Genomic DNA, 21204 nt, shown 5'->3' on the forward strand with positions numbered 1-21204 from the left:
ACTCTGCCTATGAGACTGAGGAGCGACTATTTGAAGAAACCTTGTGTTTTGTCCTTTTGGTCATGGCGATAGAGGAGAGTAGGCAGCAGATGGATGCCCTCTGTACATCGGCAGTAGTGATGGAAGGAGCGTGTTCAACTTTGTGTCAAAACATTCTTTCATGTTTGTTAACTACATTGTTGTGCTGCTGCTATAGCGGTTTGTGTGGTTTAGATGAAGGTTCATGGTTTTCATTCCCATTGGCTCTAATGCATGAGGCATATCTAAATCCACCTCACTCCATAACGGCCATCCCATCGTCTGCCCGCTAAGCTTTCAGACCTCATCACAACGAAACCAGTCAACCAACACACAGTTTCCATTCAGTTTCATTCTGACACACTTAGAAAAGAGGAGGAAAAAAAAAGGGGGAAAATGGGGGAAATCAACCAAGACATGACCTAAAGCTACAGAACATAAAAAAGGAGAATAAAGACATTGAATAACAGGTCAACTATGCAGAAACAGCCTCCTAGTGTCATTACTGATAAATACTCCTTTGTATTAAAACATCATAGGAAAGCACTGCTTATGTTAGATCACCTGCAACAGAGCTGCAAATGTTATGAAGCCAAGTATGTAAAGTCTGCTTATGTGGGTGTCAGTAGAGCACGACATCCTGACCCTCTCATTAGTCATGAGGATCCCATCGACCTGAGACAGAACAACAGACCCCCTGTGAAAACAAGCTGTACTTTCACAAACACACACATTGAATACCCACCTCCCGGGACCGCTGTAGATCGACAAGATGGGAAATGTAATAGCGGCCCAATTAGTAAGCGGTCCAGTGTGTTTAGTGTCAAAATCCACTCATGCACAGCATGAAAGGATGTGATGTCACAGACAAGGGCGGAAGGCAAACACAGGGCAAATTGCAAACATATTAGGCCACGTTGGGATACAGCTGGAGGCAGAAATGTTTGACAGGATGAAAAAGAGACTCTGTGGCATTTAATGGCATCAGTAAATTCCAAGCTGAGGACTTCCATGAGTTTCTTTCCCCTCTCGCTAAACTCCTCAATCATCTGCAAAGCCCAAGTGTTTGATGAAGAGGTTATTTTTGGTTTACATCTTTTTCAAGTGAGTGGAAACAGAACACTAGCCTTAAATGTTTTTATTCTTCGTTTAGAAAGCAGTGAACGGGCCACAGCAGCTAAGACACAGAAGCAGCTCTAAAGTAAACCAAAGTGTCAATCTGGCCATTAAGTCCGTTCTCAGACAGATAAATCATCAGTTCTGTTTAGGGAATTACAGAAAAGTGGAGTATATGAAAACTTCTCTCTTTGGATGTGAAGGTAGGATTACTGCAACAAATCACTGCATAACAGATTTAAATGTGCGCACAAACTCAAAATAGCTTCAGAGACAATTCAGGGTTAAATTGAGAGAACATCATTACCTTATAAATTAATTGGTCCACAAACCATTGAATGGAAAAAAAGCACAATGCCGAGAAAGACGTTAGTCTCCTTGTTTTTACTAGGTTGACATTTATTTTTTTCTAAATAAATTTGGTGCCTTTAGTGGTTATAGTTGCTGTGTGCAATAATAATAGAGTCCTCCCAAATGAGTCTTGTTGATGACATAACTATATGTGCACATGGCATACAGAAAGTACTGAAAACATAGTGCATAATACACTGGAAGTGTTCCACATTGACTTTCTATGCTCCGTTGTATATTGAATCTATTTTTGGCATGTTCTTGTACGAGGCGGTTTCAAACCACAGCTCTTCTACCTCACGTCCCGCTATGTGCAGCTGAAGTACAGTGCGGTTGGTCTGTTTGGGTGGTGCGATAGGCTGAAGCCGTGAACTGGTTCCATGGGAAATTTGCAGATGTTTTGAACGAGGAGGGAGTGAAGCGAATTGCGAAACAGCATTCAATTAATTGGATCCACATTAAGATAAGGCTGCCTGGGGAGCAGCTGGACGACGCTGGCGTTTTTAAAAGGTTTGGATTGAGCTGACAGAGATAAGGCCAAGGAACCTCAAAGGACTCGACTCCCTGCTGCTAAAAACACAAACCTCCAGAACATTTACACATGATTTACTTGTAAAGTCTTGTGCTTTGAGTAAATGCGTTGTCAAATACACGAGTGATGGTGAAGAAGAAGATCCAAACAAAAACACATCCCAGTCCAACAGTAACTGATCCGAGGTAAGAGTTTATGTTCAAAAAGTTGCACTCGCTTCACCTCGTCCTCATTTCTTCACGAAGCTGCCAGCACACTGTTAATCAGCTTAGCCAAACAAAAAAGCTATCTCGCATTGGCTTATACAGTACATATGCAAAGTAAAACCTATAATGGGATCAGGGGACTGTGAAAAGCCACGGACAGGGCTGAGTTACGGTGCGCATGTGCGGGGGATTAAGACGAACCACCTCACCTTTCCACTGTGGCTGCGGCTTCCTCCAGCTGGTGCAGAAGGAATGGATAGAGCGCTGGGAAACGGGTGAAAAACTCCCGGCCCGTCATCCTGAGAGAAGCAGAAAGAAAAACAGTGAGTGGGTGTCTCAGGGTGACTGGGCACTTTCTGCACTCAGACAACACCAGCAGGCTTCGAATCAGGACCAGGAGAGACCCAGTAAACTGAATTGTGTGATTTCTTTTAATCATTTATCAATATTTGGAACCACAGCCACATGGTATGACCTCACATTGTCATGGCTGACTCAGAACAGAAATAACAGGGCAGCAATGTTAATGCCAGACATAAGAGTTTAGCTACAACTTGCTTTTAAGTTGCATAACAGATGCAAATGCTACAATTTTCCTCAATCATTTCAAAATCTCTTCAAATACTCTCCTCCTCCTGAGTCTCCGAATAGCAGATGAAGGGGAAATGACTTCAGAATCACAGCGAGAAACAACAACAAGTGTAATTACAGCCACAGTGAAGTTCCGGGGGCCTTGTTTGAAAAGACGCCTGCTAGAAGGGACAAAGCCTTTATGTGCATTTACCCCATTCCAGCTAGAAATAGAGCCCCACACACATAATGCACCATGTGCCCCCCGCCACACGTGTCTGTGCGCATGCATTCACACACATACGACTGTCAATAAAATGATCAGCTTTATATTTAACACTGGCGGTCCGGCTGCTGCAACCGCCATTCAGCCTCAGGGCCAATAAAGTTTTTTGATTTAACTATGCCTGTCTAAATGCAGTCGCTCCTAAAGAGAGGAGGTCCGGTCTGCCAAACATATGATCACAAGACTGGAGAGAACACTTAAGTCATGGCTGCCGCCGGATCTGAAGCAACACGAACACAGAACCTGGTTACTGTCTGCTGGAGTCCAGCAGCGGCACCGCTGAAAATCTTGTCATGCATATTTACTTCATGATTTAGAAAAAAAAAAAAAAAAAAAAAACTTTCAACGTGAATGTGACAGGCTCCTCCTCACTTTTTGTAACGCAACAGGAAGCGCGAGCGAATAGTTTGCTGGGTTCGTGTGCAAATGTGTTACGTAAGAGCGTGGTTAATGAGAGACCCACAGTCAGTCGGTGCTGCCTGGAGGACGAAGGTCAGAGGTTGTGTCAGAGCAGATTAGAAGGAGTAAAAGGGGGTTAGGGTCACGGAGCAGAGGCGAGGAGGTGACGCTGGTGTAAAGGTGTGGTTGAGTTGCTGAGTTCACAGCTGTGATCTGGTCTACCCCCTGAGAAAAATGGCTCAACAAAGCACTTTAAAGCTTTCTTCTGCTTTGCCACATGTCACATTTTATTAAAATGTGTTCAACACAATGGCTGAGAAGTTTGGCTTCTCAGGTAACTGTACTGCATTAATAAGCACTGTACAGTTTGTGGGCATCTAACGAGCAGTCGAAATTCTGTTTCGCCCCCAAGATGCTGATGTTTTTCTCATCAGTGATATTAGAATAATATCAGCTGTTGGCTACGAAGAAGAAGAAGACACCAGCACTGGAAGAATGTTGAGTTACAAGCAAATTAAAAAGCCTAGATTTGACAATTCCAAATCCACAGCTGAAATTCCCAAAAAAACGCAAATACACATAACGTTGTAATCAAACTGGTTTGTTTGAGAGGGAAATGTGTTTATACTCTCACTTCCACATGCTCACACATGCACAATATTAGAGTGGACAAGCTGTCAGAATACATTTTCTACTGTAAATGACCACAACCATAAAATAGGAATAGGTAAGAGCATGTGAGACAAGTACGGAACAACTTAAAGACAATTACGAAGGACTAGGTTCACTGGCTCTCGACTAAAGTGTTACACGTCCCTCTCTTCCATGTTTAACACAATCTCTCCCACTAGCAAGTATAAATGTATAAATAACTACACAGTAAGAAAGAAAGCAGTGGACACGAGAAAACGCAAGGGGGGGACAAGGGCAACACGGTTCCCGTTCATCTTGTCGCTCACGCTTGTGTTCATAGTCTGCAGTGCCTCCATTTGTATGTCAAGTGTTTGCAAAGGCCTTCAGAAATGGAGCCAACAGAAATACAGTGAGGAGACACAGGCTGAGCTTCCAGGACCTTAGCACTGACCTCAACGAAATTAAAGCGCAGATCACATTATTGGTGATTTTAATGTTTATACAAAGAGAGCTCAATCATATGCATCTAGAAGCTTTGTTAGGCTGCACCGACTGTACAGTCACATAGTGCTACGTGTTCATGTTTGCAGGCTAATGATGTTCAGCGGGTACAATGTCCATTTACATAGCTGATTAGCCTATAGCTTAGCACAGCAAGTCCGATACAATGGTGTCCTTTTGTAAGCATTCTGATTTCTAAACAGCCACCATGATGGCGTGATTGTTCGCCAGTTGTTTCCAACCCCCGCCCACACCTCAACACGAGGTAAACATGGCAGGAAACAACCTCTGCAATTATGTAACCGTGTGCAACTTGCAGCATCCTAAACAATTCGCTCCACCCGATGCCCAGGTCTGCTCTCATTTTGTAGATCAAGGCCTCCAGATACTTGAAGGGTTGTTTGACAAAGGGCTGGAAGCCTCTTGATATTTATGTCTTTTCTTCAAAACCTCAAAGCCAATGGACAATTTGTCAAAACAATCCTTGACAGCCGAGCATGACTAACAGCTGATAACCGTCCAACTAAACCTCCGTCAAACCCCCAAGCACATGCATTAATTGTACAACCCAACCCCATCCGACAACACGTCAAAATAAAATGTTACACACATGTTGGATATGTAGGTTAATGACGTTTGGTTATGTAAGTATAGAAATTGGAACACTTCGAAGTCAAAGAGCTCATAACCAACAATCTTAAAAAAACAAAACAACTAGTCAACAGCTAGTAGACAGTAACTCACTCAAAAGGTCAATTTAAATTGATAAAATATGATTATGAAAATGAATTTGATTTCTTCACTACCAAAACATAGTTTAGTGTCCTTTGGCTCATGGTCCAGCTATAAATACAGAGTTTAATGCGTCAAACGTTGTATGCACATTTCTTTGTAAGCCTAGTGTTAAGTGATGTTTTGACCTATCACCAGGCTCTGTAGTATCAAGCTGTCCCGTCGTAAATCTGTGGACCCTACAACATTCCCTGCCCCAGCTGAGAATGGCCTTAAACCGAGCCGGCGTGCTGTACCTTTAACCTGACCAGAGGAAAAAGTCAATACTCAGCATGACCTGGCCTAGAATCTGCACAATACAGTATGACCTCCAGCGGATGAGCTATCAAGGTCCAGATTCAGCGTCTCACCAGCGATAAATTCACACCACCTCTGAATTGGTAGTAAAAGGCATCTGTGTATGGGGCTGGAAACCTACAGGTACAGCTACTACTTTAACGGCCTACTGTGAGTACTGCCTATTTCTGCAGTAGCTCTGCTTTGCCATAGTAGTGACTAGTACTGATTTAATTTCAGCAAGTACAATGCTACAAGAGCGCCCCTCAGTGGTGGATGAAAATATAACCAGCTAGTTTTTAAAAGCAGATGGGAAAAATTAAGACCACATTAAGCTCAGAATTTCCATGCATAATAAATAAGCACAACATTTGCTCTTCAATGCACTAGTATTACTAATTCTTCTACATTATTTGCAAATGAATGACATATAAGTTCATAAATGTTTAACCATGTCACTGTGCACAAACACACAAGTTGGATCGGTAAAGCACAACTAAAAGGTGGAGAAGGAACACACCTGTTCTTTTTCGAGTGTTCGTCCTTTCCCTTCTTCACTCCAAAAATCCTTGTGATCAAAGTGCTGAAGAGAAGCGTAGAGGAGTTCCTCACCTGGGAAGAAGTAGCACAGGCACCGTTAGTAGAGATGTGCATTTTTTGACAGACTGAAATTAAAATGAACGCAGGCATACAGAGCCAGTGCAACGAATGTCAGATTTCCTCAGAGCTGAGAGGAATGTTGGAGTTGATGCATTAAAAAGGGACGATGGTGAAACTCACTGCCCAGACGGGAGAGGTGAAGCCCAGCACTGCGGCACGCATTCCATCCGAGACGAAGGGAATGATGTTTTCCCCTAGGCGAGTGTCCCTGTACAGAGCCCTGAGGATGTTCAATGCATGAACCTGTAGTGGTAAACAGATGTGTAAGCATTCGGCAGGAACAAATGAATTGCTAGATTAATAATGAGAAACAACATTATATAAATATTAGTGATCACACAGTGGGATTGTCCTTACTGCATGTAACAACTCATGAAAATGATTGTAATGAGTAATATGCACTCCAAAAGGTGAAGCTCAATGTATAATAGCAACCACCAGACAAATACTAAGATACACTTTCATTATTAATATCACAAGAATGGATGTAGTGATGCTGAACACACTTGAGGGACGGTGGAGCTGTCAGTGTTCCTGTCAGCAGATGGCATGGCCAGGGCGATCAGTTGTCTCATCGTCATCTTCAGCAGACTGCAGCTGGACGACTTTGGTTCAGAGGAGAGCAGAGCCTGGAGAAATGGAGAAAAATAAATACAAAGAAGATGAACAGTTAATGAAAAGCACCAAGGGAATGAAGCGAAGGGGATGTTTTCCACTTCTGCCATTTACACACTTTCCCATTATCAGGAGACGTTTATGCAACATATTATATAATTGCATGGATCCAAAGCAAGAATTATAAAAAAATAGCCTCTGGCACTGTACTCCAAACTCAGATTTTGAGCCAACTCACTACTGTACTTCTTTGATCTACAATTGTAGCATAAACAACTTTAATGTGTGCCAAAATGTGCCTAAGAAAATGTTATCATAAGAAATAAAGCCACAGTCATTACATAAGCAGGTCCAGACAGATTTGTTAGCTTAATTACATCATTGTATGTGCCATGAGTGGGAGTCAAGAATGTGGGAGTGCAGAGGTGACAGCACTTGGCTGCTGTCTGTGAAAGGAGTTATCTTACTGTGGAAGCTGATGGGAGCCAGCTGTGTGTCTGGCTTGGGTTATGGGTGAGACTGGGGCCTGGGAGACATGGAGCGATGGAGCTAGGGAGTGCAAGGAGGGAGAGGAGGTGGCGAAGGCCAAGTGTGACTCAGATGAATTCTTGGGGGAGGAAGGTCAGAGGAAAGGGGAGGGCTACCACTGATCCTGTGAAGTCTGGCCCCGATGGGTGACGGCCAGCATGAGGCCAGCGCACGAGCGAAGCGTCCCGGACCTGACTGTGTCTTTCTGTTGAAGGAATGCAGCTCGACGTCCAGCCAAGGTGTAGAGCTGTACTTCTCCCCAGACATCCTCTGCTGGGCTCGCCCTCCTCCTCCACACTGTCTTTCTATCTCCCTTCACCCCCTTGCTACAGTAAGTCATTCATTTTTATTTTCTTTTATCTGCAATGTCTCTCACTGAGGTGTTTTTAACTTCATGGTCATTACAGCCAGGAAAAATGGATACTCATAACACACGAGATGAGATGATTCTCATATTGTCCTATGAATAAATTAGGGCGAACGCCGGCACAAGAAAGTTGAAAAGGGCAGAAGTGAATATGAGGCATAAAATCCAGCTACAACAAAATTCAACTTATCTACACAAAGCACACACAGCTGAGAGAGAGGGGAGAAACAGGAGAGAGGCTGTGATACCAGCGGTGCAGCCATGCACCTGTCACCAATAACCACAAGGGCAGCCTGGCTTCAAACTTTCTGCTGTGGTAGAACAACAGAATGTGTCGAGTCTAGTTTTAACATGATGTGGGGAGGAGGATTGAGTCAGTCAGGTGTTAAGGTAGGTTAAAGAAAAACTGACCCAAACGATGGCAGGCAATATTTAAGAATGAAGTGGGAATCAGATTCCAGACTCAGTGGACCGTTTGCCATGTGCTCACAGACTACAACTAGTGCTTCCTGTTTTTTTTTTTAAACCTGCCCCAGCAACGGCCTGGCTGAGAGGGGGGCGTGGCTAAACGACAGGTACGTACAGTCTCTGAAACTCAGGTGATCTGTCAGAGGGCAATGCATTCACAACACATATTACTTCCGCTCTCCCTCTTTTCTCTGGACATAGACCTTCAATGTTAAATGTTGTTGCACATTTCTGCTGATAAATATTTACAACACGTATACAATATTTAAAACCGCTTTTTGACGTTGAAGTATCGCTTTAATGACAGATGACAACACAATGTTAGGGGTGTGTGAGACTGAAGGTTACTGGAGAGGTCACCCAAAGGTCAGCGTCTGAGCCCCTAATCACCGATGTACTGTTATTTTTATTATCCAAAATGTTACAGAAGACTGAGAATGTTTGGGTATGAACATTAACATTTTCAATAATTAAAACATAACTATGAGTCCAGCACCAAGACTGAAATGTTAGAATCAGCCTTTCGTTAGAGCTCAGCAACGTTCTAGCCAGGAAAGTCATGTGTACACACCTGGATGTAGAAGGGAATGCCAGCACTGCGGCGCGTGGCGCACAGCTTGGATGACGGGTCGCTGGATTTGACCTCCTCCAGAACCTCAGACAACCAGCGGGCTGGAAGCTGCTGCAGGGCCTGACTTCCACTCCTTAAACACACACACGCACACACACACACACACACAATCCATTTTGAATGTGGGATCCTAGAGTTACATCAATATGCAGTTAAGGCTAATTACCGAAATTCCAACATACTATTTACTACTATTTATTTCTGTGCATCACACTTTGACACATTTAGTCTTCTCTATCACATGGTGAGAACCACAAAACCAGAGGAAGGTGCTCTGCCCTGTTTTGTAAGAAGCTGTCAATGGAGCAGAAAGGCCAAACTATAACAATTCAAAGTGGAGGGCACAGCAAGGCCTCAGTGCTGCTATGCAAAGTCTAGTGTTCTCCGTCACACACACTTGATACACTGAGGGCCTGATAGAGGTAGTGGGAACAGGCTTCTATTCCGTCTCCCAAACATGAAAATAAAAGAAAAAGATTCTTCATCCCAGGTAAGCACTCGATTTGCACTTTCACCATCATCAGGCCAGATAATGACCTAAAGCTAATTTGTTGCTGTGACCATGTGAACTCAACTGTACAAAAGGTCAGTATCTGGAGTTTGATCTCCTCTAAATCATGACTGGATCCTGAACCATCATCAAGTAAAGCACATACTTAGATTCGGATTAGATTAGTGACTAGGATGCGGTTAAAAAAAGAAAAGAAATCCCACTTCCTTGCTTCAAAAAAGTCTTGGGTTATTTTTGCAGTATGCTGCAGACTACATGGTTGATGTATGTGGTTGTAGGAAGGCAAACTTAAATCAACCAACCATTCCCTTTTTTGCCGTATCTACAGATTCGGTTGTGAACGCATGCCTACGCTCTCGACACAGGAGCGAAAAAAAAAAAAAAAAACAGAAAGACTGAACAAGAAAATTAGAACAACGAAGAGAAAGAGACACACGAGACAGTCCAAACACAGTGAAACGCAGCGGAGCCAGAACCCGAGGCAGAGCATCAAAAGGCTGCGGTCGAGCACCCCGCAATCAACACCCTATAACACAGCGCACGGCCTGCATACCGTCCACACACGCTGCTCTCGCCCTCCTGTGAACGGGCGTGCACATCCACACACGCCCAGAGCGCAGCGCGCACGCTTCTCGGCCTCCTACGCGCAACCACTAGAATGCCGCCTTCCTTACACAACGCGCCGATGGGCTGTTTTCGGCGCAGGAACAAAAACAAGCGAATTTTGTTTTAACTGCTCGCCTCTGGGTGGTTCAAAGCCGACGCTGCTGCAGCGGCTTTGTGGCTCGTCACCTGCCACGGGGCTAAAGACATCGTCCACAGGCCGCCAGTGGGGAAAACTGGGCGGGACGAGAAAGTGAGAAAGTTCTTCATGTGGTCCAGAATTAAAAGATTGTTTTTCCTTCCCCTGGGGCGAATAATAGAGGGATTATTTGAATAGTCTGAATAGCAGAGGTGACAGAGACGTCCAACTCTGGCCACCAGCTGCATACACACTCTTATTAACAGCTGATTAAAGCATGGGCCTTTTAACATTTTTTTTAAGATGACTAAATTATGTTTATATTAATTTTCACAGCTTTACTTTACATAAAATCTAAGCCAGCTAACAGTTTCCTGATTTTGCTCTTGACCAAACAAATCCATGTTGCCATCTCACTCAGGGGAAAACCAAAACTGGGTATTTCCCTAAAACGTTATACTCTTACTACCTGCTGCTGAGTGCATTCACTCAGGGCATTACTTTTTTACCCAGTGCTCTATGTTTTACCTGCGTGTCCTTGTTGACCTTTCACACAGCATCAGGTGACGAGCATTTCCAATTATCCATTATTCATGTAATTACAGTATATTATATCTGAAGAGTGATACTGCAAGAACATGCCCTTTGCTAATTACAAGGCACACTGACACTTGGTGTCATGACAGAAGCCCAGAGTCATTTAGCAGTGTTCACTTTTAGCCCCTTTGCCTACAATACGGACACACACCTGCAGAGCATGTCCGTGAGGCGCACAAAGCCCACGTAAGCCAGTTCAAAGGCGCCACGGTGACGGGACTGCAGGAGCTGCTGACGGAAATACAGACCCACCCCCTCCACCTGTAAGAGAGAGAGAAGGAAAAATGATGCGACTGTGACACATGCTGACATTTCCCCAGAGCCTATTTCAATAACCTGATGGAGCCTTTTACATGCATTTTGCACTTGTAAGCTAGAGTAAAAGCTTTAGGCACAGAGGTATACATTGATAGAGGCACAATAAAAACAAAGACTCAAGTCCAGGTTGGAAGGACAAGCGACTGAATCTAAAGGCAGGCAATAAAGTCACACAATGTAAAAATAATTACCTCACCACCCAACCGTTTGAGTGATACACAGTAAATCCACTTTTGAATCCACAATTAAATGCTGTTAATGTTAAATAAACAGTGTTTTTTTTTTTTATAAAACTAAACACATGGCGAACATCATCCGTAACTGATGAAGTGAATCACTAAGTCTGCCAAAGTCAACTTTATTTAATCTCTTGTTTTAAAGACACTCAACTCAAGACAGAACAAGCATGTCAAGCGTGAGAGCGGCATGTCAGTAGCGTGACAAGTGTGTTCATATAAAGATGCTGAGACATCCACATAATGGCCACCGTCAGTAAAACCATCCAGTTAGTAATAGTGTTAGCAACATTATTCTAACTACACACACACACACACACACACACACACACACACACACACACACACACACACACACACACACACACACACACACACACACACACACACACACACACACACACACACACACACACACACACACACACACACACACACACACACACAGAGCCGTTTGTGCGTAAACTGGTGACTGAGTTGCAGGTGAAGCAGCAGGGCGAGGCGGACGCAAAGATCCAATGCCCTGTCATTACGGCTGTGGTATTACCGCCACCACAGAGGCGGCCAGGTCCCGACTTAGTCAGAGGTGGCATGGAGGGCAAAGGGAGGGGTGTCTGTGCGAGAAAAAAACCCCAGCTGCTCCATAGGGGATGCGGGGTTAGACACAACATCTAAACTAACACAGACGCAGACCCGCAGGATGGACCAGGAGAATTCATTCAATTCCAACTAAAGGCCTACAGTTGGCAAAGTGATCAAAAGCACTAGATGGGTTATTGAAAAATGTAATTTTTAGTAATATTACATTGAGAATGAGTATACAAAAACGTAGGGCTTAAGCAGCCCATTTCTGACCACATGACTCCTCAATAAACTCTACTGACCCTGCAGACCTAAAGTGGACTAACTAAAACACCAAAGTACGGACTGAGTAAACCACAGCGGTACCAAGCCCAGTGACTTATCACATTGGTGTCCAGAGCGAACTCCCAGGACAGGCCTGACCTCACAACGGTAAAAATGGCAGCGGCAGTCACTGTTTGCTGGCCGATGGCTGGCGGGTCCCAGACCGCTGCGGTGCCGAGCTGGGACGCGGCTTTGTCTATTTAAAGTGCCGCTCCCTAAGGTCTGTGCAACTTGTTAAATGGGACGAATATGCTTCCTGTGTGAGGGGGGGGGGGGTTATTTAGATGTCAACTTCCTGTTTGCAAGCGTGCCCATTTCCCAGAAAACCTTCAAGTGCGGAGAAAGAAGTTTCCCCAAGTGTAATTACATGCTCAGGGCTGTGACAGTGACCCAAATAAGAAACTTGTCCCTGATGGTTGAGGGTAGGAGCTGTTGTTGTTACTTACAAGAGGATGTAAGGTTCTGGATACAACTCTGATTTTTGTTACTAAAAACATCTAAAAAAGGGTTTTAGTTGAAGCTGAGGTTCGTAGCTGTAGTAGGAATCTACATCTAAAGTGTGGCTTGAGCTTTTAGGAGGAAAAGTTAAAATCAGCCAAGCTGGATGGATAACGTTCAGAAGAAAGAACTTCAACCTTCCTTCAACTCTTAGTCACAAACACTTAACTTGTAACAGAAAGAAAAGCTCACGTGAATAATAAATGACATCAGCAAGTTGTAAGTAAATAATCAGTTCCAATATTAATTTTACTTAATAATGAAAAGTGACTGTCTTCCTAGTTTTGCGAACACAAATTGCCCAAACCATATATATACACTGTAGTGCAACTAAATAGTCAATCCACAGAGGTATAGTTTAAGCAGCACTACTTGTAGGACATGTGGTTCAAACACTATCAACAGAACATTCAACTGTGGAAATATTATGAGGCATAAAATTAACGTCTAGAATTCAGACAGATAAAAGACTGTAATAAATACTGTGGACTACTATATAAATATAGAGCAATGTTGGACAAGCATTACTATTGTGTTAACTGGTGTGTGTGTCTCTCTCTCTTCTGGCCAAACAAATGGTCAGTCTCCTATTTGAGCTGAGCTATGCAAAAAAAACAGCATAAAAGTCCAACTCCAGCTGACAAGCTACTTCGGTGGCCTGTCACACTCTGTGCGCCTGTGTTGTCAGCATCAGATCCTTCTTGCTTTTATTTTTTCCTCTATTACAGAAAAGTCAGCAAACAGCAGGGTTCGTCCTCAACTCGGGACTAAGAGAACACACAAAAATAGACATCATCATTAGAGGAAAAAGTCTAAAAGGGCATGATCAACAGAAATAAAGCAGTAACATGACTCCAAGTCTGCTGTTGCCATGGTGCCACCCAGCGATAGAAACCTCTCCAATGTTGCCCGGCCGATGAGGATGTAACACGGGATTGTGGTCCGCTGAAGCACGCACATGCATGTCATCACTGTAGTAGAGCAGAATAACTTTGTCCGCACACACTCGGCCAGAACCAACTTTCCAAACACTGTGGGAATCACCTCACTGACTGTTAATGCTAACACACACAAACCTACACACACAAAGTGTGGAACTGATGACAAGTGCATTAAAAATATAGGAAAAGGCATGCGGTTAAGACAGAGGGGACAGGAGTTCAGATTTTCCTTCTGACCACATGGTCCTCAGCAGGGGTTTGTTTAAGCATCAGTTATGTAACAGGAGCCAGAGTTACCACAGGGGACAATGGCACAGTTCTTGAATGAAAAAAACTACTTAATCACACCAGTTAAAGTTTAAGGAAACACCACAGTAAGCCTATGAATAGATTTCCAGTGAGGGTCCGAGAGCTACCGACTGGGCCTTATACTACTACACTACTTCATTTGTTGGTTGTAAAAAAACATTATCCACTGTCCAATACTGATCTATCGCAGAAGGACTGATCTAATGATATTTGTAAGAATACACCACATAATAGTGCAGTGTTAGAAGTAAATATTAATACATTAATATTAATTTAATTTCCCGGTAAGAAAACTGATTCTATTTTAATGAGAGTTGCCTCTTCTGCTACTAGAAACACACATGCACACGTTTCACCAGCTCCACAGACAAACACAGCCCATGTCTGGTACCCTTGTTATTATGGACGTTCACATGCTGAAACACTCAGACAACTATTCCCGTGAGTTTGTGAGCGACTTTCTGTGTGTCCTTGAATGTGTAGGCGGGTGTGTGTGTTTGCAGCACTCAGTGTTTTCCTGCTGGTAGTGGAAGTGATTTGGAAAGAATGCAGTGGAAAGAAAGGGGCGTCGCGGCCATAAAAGCAGCAGGGCCGGGACTCAAATGAAAGCACGGCGCTAACGAGGGCGGATGCTAATTGAAGACCCTCCCAGCATGGTGTCACAAACACACACAGACACATTTGGATGAATAGAACTCCCTAATACAGTACATTTAAATACAATAACATACAGTATATACTGCAAGACACACTGGATACATATATGTGGCTAAACACTAAAGACAAAAAGAATTAGGCTTAGACTTTTTAGTGAGGTTGGCCTGTGTTCTTTGCAGCATTCTCAGCTGTTGTAGCCTGGTTTGCCGTGTTAGCCATCAGCTTCCAAAAATGTAACTTCAAAAGATGCAAAAAATAGAGATAAGACAAAACTAAGTAGCAGCAACAGATGTTTGAGGAAGACTTAAATCAGATGTGTAACACTACAGACGTTCAAAAAGAGCCCACCTAGGCAGAGATTAAAATACTGTCCTGGCTACTTGCCTTATTCAGGGTGGCCTTTTGCCATTAATCATGTTTATACTACACATGGATGAATATCTAATAGCACAAGGGATTAGTGTTTTAGTGTATTTCTTGATAATGAACTTTTGTCTGGTTGCATGCACAAAGAGGTTTGGGAGCCAGAGTAGTTGTTGCTCCCTCACCCTGAAAAACATCATCTTAGATGGGCTAGGCATTGGTACAGGAAGCCTGCAACTGGGTGCGTTCCTGAAATGAGACCCAGAATATGCAGGGAGACGGTCTACCTCATTTGAATAGGAAACGTCTCAGAGTGAAGAATGCCTGACGCTAAACTAACTTGTGAGGGCAGTTCATAGTTCCATACATGACATAGTAAATGTCATCACCTCTTTAATCCTTGAGGGTGGGCCAACTTCATAGGCTTGTAGACAAACATTGCAGGGCAGCCAACCGTTTACAGACCGCACATGTGCCAGACAAGCAAAGTAAAATCTGGTCAGATTTTAAACGGGTAAATGTATAGTGTTCTGTCTTATTGTAAGATGAAACGGGACAGTAGCTGGCGTTTCTGTGTGTGACACGTGTACACTAATAATCCCCATCTCACCTGTTCCACTGTGATGAGCCCGTGGTGAACGTGTGCCTCGTCATTGGTGTAGTGCAGAGGCAGACTCTGACACAGCTGTCCCAGCAGCATGGCCACTTCCTTCATGCTCCGCCAGCAGCACACCAGCACCATCTGGGCCGTCACCCTGTAGCCCTCACCAACTGAAGCCAACATGGACGCCCACAGAGACGCAGTCACACACAAAAAGCAATGTGAGAGAAGCTTCAGTTGAAATTCAATAATTGAATAGTTTCACATTATGTAACGGACCCCACTAAGGTTTATGTTCCATTAAAGACCTAATGACACTGCTTTTGTCATTCATGTTGTTAAATCATACAAGTTACACAAATTCTATGATGCCATTTTATTTTCTTTATCACTGTAAAAATTCTATTGTTTAGGTAAATATGTTTCCTACAAATGATAGCCTGCACATTTTTATAAATGTGTCATATAAAAAAGAAGAACACTGCCCTCATCAGGGCATCAGTGGCTCATTTTCACCAACATAGGGTTGGTTAACAAGCCAAGTCCAATGAGACCAATGAGACATAGCCCATGCAAAGTAAATGACATACTTCTGTGTAATATCAAACGTAATCACTATATTGCAATATTGTGTAACGCACCTGTGTTCACTGACGAACTGTGTGTGGTGGGACACTGTGTTTGATCATCTTTTTGGTGCGTGTCTAGCTCTCTGGTACTCGTGAAGAAATCATTGGTGTCCCTGGGTTGTATTTCCTGGAGGATCTTCTGTAGCCCTGTTGATTCTGTTCAAGTATACATGCTCAATAAATGTTACATTCATGGTCGTGTTAGTCCTTGACTACAACTATGACCTACTATCATTAATGCCTGCGTTAATGGTTTTATCTAGACGTATTATTAAAAATTATAATATATGCATAGCTGTTTTCTTAACCACCTGATATGTACATATAATGCTTATAATAAGGATGAGAAAAGCGATGAGGACCTGAGTCGGTGTCCATGGGGATAAGTCCTTCTGGGGAGGAGCTCTGGACTACAGGCGAGACCACATCAGACATCCTGTAGCACACAGTAATGAGCTCTGACAGCAAGCGCCTCCACTGCTCAGTCAGTTTCAAACTCCTAAACACACAAAGATGCACTTTTCATACATGGGCCACATGATAAGTGAACAACTGCAGCAACTACAACCATGACTGTATTGATCAGTTAATGTGGTGTGCTGTAATAGAATGCCAGCAACAAAAAAATTTAAATAGGTGTGTATATGCTCTCGCTCTTACTCATTATTTAGACGCTGCAGTACAGCTGTGATGCAATGAGCTCGGCCATACAGAGGATAGGACGCCGCTGCTTGCAAGAGTGACGACTCAGCCCTCAATACCTCTGACTGCAGGCAACGCAGCAAGAACTGGACCACTGAGGACGGGCATTCCAATAGTGTTTAACATCAGTACAGCCAATTTAGAGTGCATTTGACACACATATGCACTTATTTGTATCTCACCAGCCAGGCTGTTGTGCTCCAAGATGAGTGAGTCAGACGCTTCGGGCAGGGGTAAAGGAGGATGGAAATCAAGGCCATGCTCCTGGGCACAATGCAGCAGAGCCTGGCACAGGTCCGGCTGGTGCAGTAGCAACTTGAGGATGTGGGCTGCTGTAACGCTGTCAAATGGCTTGGTGCTGGTACTGAGATCCAGAGCAGCCCGAAGCACGCTACACATCCTCTCTGGCAACTAAGAAAATGACAAAGTGAGATGAGCAAAGAGGAGATCTGTTCCTGTTCATAGAGATTATTGAGGTTATCAATGTGGGAGATGTACAGTTCATCCAGCAAGACGAACTTAGACAATCATGTTAACCTCCAGTCCCACAGCTGATGCAGGGAGTTGCTGGAGTACTGTTGATGCCAGCTGTTTGACTTCCAGGAAGTTGCTGGCAACGCAGTAAAGGACATCTGAGGCATGTGCAGAGGTCACAACCTCTCCGAGGCTGAACACATCAGAGCCTGAAGGAAAGCCAGAGAAAGGGAGGTGTGGATACACAGGAGGAGACAGTGGGAGAGAAGTGCTGAGCTAAGAACTACTGTAAGAGTTGAACAGGTGCATTACCGTAACTGCCAAGCATCATCACTAAGATATCATTGGGTAAAAGTCTAGCAAACATTCAAGATAAATAAATGCTAAAACCTGTTTTAGTTTGAATAATTATATATTTTTATACAAAATATATGGTTGTCCAGGTTTTGCCCAATGTTAAACATTTCCTTCTTAGGTAGGGTAGGTAGTTAAGGGGAAGCTTGTCTGGACAAAACCAACTTTGGTCAACAATGTTGAAAATGCAAGAACAGTTTGAGTCATCCTTCACCAGAAACAATCGTGGTGCCAGTGTGCGCTTCACACACTGGCCATGATTGTGCTATGCAATGATCAGCTTTGATTGTTACATTATTTTTCATTTTCGCACGTGTGACATCTCAATATAACCTTTTTTTTCTTCTGTTTGTTTCACTTTGTGAGCATCAAGCGTACCAGTGCTGAAGGTGAAGAACTGGCCCAGCAGACACAGTAAGTGGAGTGACATGAGGCATTTGGAGAATGAAGCTCCAGAACCCAAAACCTCAAGCAGCGTCACACAGAGCCAGCGGAGGAACTCCTACAGTACATTACACAAACACACAAACAATGAAATAGCCCTCTCCCCCAAGACACTTCAATAATGTACTTTGTGTTTTTGTCTGTTTGTACCTTGTACAAATGTATTGTGTGTTGGTCTGTGTCTCTCTGCTCCTGACTCAGTCTCTTCTGTAGCAGCTGAGTGCTGTCCTTCACTCTACAGAGCAGCTGTGCAGCAGGCGATTTATTACATTTCAGTAAATTATGATTTAATATGTTGTATATCATATTTTTAAAAACTAAGTCAAGTGCTGACCTTCTTCAGCAGACTGACTGTCTGCTGCCTGACACCCGGTGACTGGCTGTTAAGACTGGGAGGCAGGAAGTGGCGAATAAGGTCCATTTCCTGTAAGGTCAGGATCTCCGTACTCCGATTGCTTTCACACACCAAACCTAAAGCATCCATCCTCACCTGTGTAAGCGGAGATGGCACAATCATGAAAACACATGATAGAGTCATACTTTATCATGTGACTCTATACTTGCGAATAGAGTCATACTCACTTGATCATGTTTGTGAAGCAGGGCTTGCTGAATCAGGGAAAGGGGCACCAGCCCTCCCAACAGACCCTCTTCTGAAGATGGAACAACACCTTGGGCCCTGGCCGCACGGAGGCACGTCATCAAAGCTCCCAGTGCACCTCTGCTTCCTAAAGGCCCTAGAAATGTCAGGCACGAAGGTTCATACACCATCATTACTGAAAAAGTTAAATGCTTTACCGTCTCTATTTGCACCTTTACCTGGGTTGCAGGGTGGAGTTTCCTGTAAAGCTTGCACCATGTGACTCAGGCTGGAGGGGCTGCATCGAAGTAGTCGGGGAAGGAAGTAATCCAGGATATATGTGGTCTGATCTAATCTGGCGTGGCATAGCACCTGCAGGAGGGGGGTTACCCATGTGCGGTGCCAAAAAGCCATCCAGTCCTGCGTCTTTCCTGTAGCATCAGCCTCACTCGCCAATTGCTCCTTGTGGCTGACAAACAGCCTTTCCAGCAGGTCACTAGCATAAGGAGCCAGGGCTTGATCACCCATCAAGTCCAGGAGACATGAAGGCAGCTGGGGCTGGATAGTAAGCAAGTACATCGCTCCATAGAGCTCCACTAGGCAGCCCAACGAGCCGTACTTCCCTCTCATGTGCCATTCCAGTGTCAGTAGGCTTTGGGTGATCTCCGTGATGTAAGGGTCATTAGTTGGGTCAGGGGTGGAAGAGTTGGTGTGCTGATGAAGGACAAGAAGGTTGCGGAACAGGGAGCGTGTCTGATGGCGGACCCCATCTAGTGGGTGCTCCCAGTGGGAATAAATGTGCTCCAGGAGGTGACGTTGTAGCTCTGATCCCCCGCTGAGAGACTGCTGGAGACTGATAGGGCAGTGCTTCAGGCAATCCAGAGCAGCACTACTCCACAGGGTCAGAACCCGAGCCACCACCATTGCAGTACTGGACTCCTTTATACTACAGCAACGATTATATAGGAAGAAAAAGAATTGTTGCATTAGAGGACAACCTTTAAAAGTTTTGGATTAGTCAAAACAAGAACAGTTGTGTAGCTGTACCTGATATCCAGATCCAGCAGCGTATTTGGGACCAACAACAGCAGCTGTTCCCACTGAGGTCCTGGGAGACTGCCCTTCCAGCTCAACATGGCCAGAGCACCATGACACAAATACAAAGAGACACCTGGAGGGCGACCGCTCCCACACAGCTCCTCACACCTCTGCTTTAACCACTCAGGGGCTGAGTTCAACCCCCGGGTTGAACAACGCAGTAAACTGCAAACCTAACGCACACAAACAAATGGCAATATTACAAAAGACAAACTACAGGCTTCTCCAAGAAAAAGTTATTTCTGACTGAATTTAACATTACTTTAGCTTTCAGTAAAATTTGTCATCCCCATTTTGTTTTTACTCGTCTTTGAACAAGCAAAATTCAGAAAATAATGGCAAGACTAACGAAAACGTCTTTCTTTCTGAATTCAGACAATAGTAGAAATACGGTAAACAGTGAGGTGTTTGTCATTCTGGTTACTGGTGTCCCTAAAAGTCTAAAACTGTACAGGGTAAATGTAATTCACTACATCAACTCACCACAGAAGCAACTTCATCTCCATAGCCCATGACAGACCTGATCAACAAAACTACAGCCATACCCGCTGTACTCTGAACCGACTGGACGAAGTCCTCTGAAAACAGAGAAAGGCATGAAGGAAATCGCCTGTTGTCCAACCAGAAAAAAATATGTACATAAGCTGTCCTGCATTTTACCATCAGTGAGGATGTGTACATAGCAGCTCATGAGGCAGTTTAGTGCTTCCTCCAACTTGCAATGATCCTGTTTGGCCTGCAGAGTAGCACTGAGGCTGTCTTGTGATCTTTGGATGACCACCATGGAGGTCTTTACCAGTGCCAAACAGGAGTGCATCAGCTGGGCTTGGGCTACATGACATCCTGCTAGACCACTAGGATAACAGCAGGGGGCGACAAAGACACTTGGATAAATAACAAGCTAATGAAGTAGCAGTCACAGGTTTTCTCTTAATAGTAAACCATGAATAGCCATAGTAGTAGTAGCAGCTGTGGACACACAGACCAGAACACCCTCAGAACCAGGTGCAAGAGCAAATATCACCTGAAATATTCTTAATACTTGATTCTGAATGAGGAACAATAAATGTCAAAATAGCTGAATTACAAAACAGTTCAGAGCTGCAGATACTAATGTGCCTCTATACCGGTTCTGAAGAAGGTATTCACTCAGGCCCCTGTGAAGGAACTGCAACACTACAGGGGAAGGAAGAGAGTAGATAGGTTTAGAAGAAGATGGGATTTGATTTAAATTTGCCTTAAAATAAACATATACACTAACCTTCAAGCAGGAGTTTGTTAATGCATCTCTCACC

At 43.9% G+C, this 21204-nt stretch overlaps 1 protein-coding gene across 1 annotated transcript in view; it reads right to left on the reverse strand.

The window, feature by feature from the left end:
• Positions 1–21204, reverse strand: part of thada (THADA armadillo repeat containing) — a 56368-nt gene that overhangs the window by 30651 nt on the left and 4513 nt on the right. The window contains exons 6-27 of the mRNA XM_029175065.2: positions 21171–21203; positions 21037–21085; positions 20570–20763; positions 20393–20487; positions 19859–20082; positions 19051–19757; positions 18814–18968; positions 18566–18721; positions 18382–18477; positions 18166–18289; positions 17497–17642; positions 17142–17370; positions 16918–17053; positions 16620–16756; positions 16270–16413; positions 15638–15798; positions 10951–11060; positions 8890–9022; positions 6847–6969; positions 6461–6583; positions 6201–6292; positions 2433–2522 (exon numbers count right to left, since the gene is read on the reverse strand). Coding sequence (XP_029030898.1) covers positions 2433–2522; positions 6201–6292; positions 6461–6583; positions 6847–6969; positions 8890–9022; positions 10951–11060; positions 15638–15798; positions 16270–16413; positions 16620–16756; positions 16918–17053; positions 17142–17370; positions 17497–17642; positions 18166–18289; positions 18382–18477; positions 18566–18721; positions 18814–18968; positions 19051–19757; positions 19859–20082; positions 20393–20487; positions 20570–20763; positions 21037–21085; positions 21171–21203 — 3457 coding nt within the window. The remainder of the gene's footprint in view (positions 1–2432; positions 2523–6200; positions 6293–6460; positions 6584–6846; positions 6970–8889; positions 9023–10950; positions 11061–15637; positions 15799–16269; positions 16414–16619; positions 16757–16917; positions 17054–17141; positions 17371–17496; positions 17643–18165; positions 18290–18381; positions 18478–18565; positions 18722–18813; positions 18969–19050; positions 19758–19858; positions 20083–20392; positions 20488–20569; positions 20764–21036; positions 21086–21170; position 21204) is intronic.

Source organism: Betta splendens, chromosome 15 (genome assembly GCF_900634795.4).
Source record: "Betta splendens chromosome 15, fBetSpl5.4, whole genome shotgun sequence".
Classification (NCBI taxonomy): Eukaryota; Metazoa; Chordata; class Actinopteri; order Anabantiformes; family Osphronemidae; genus Betta; species Betta splendens.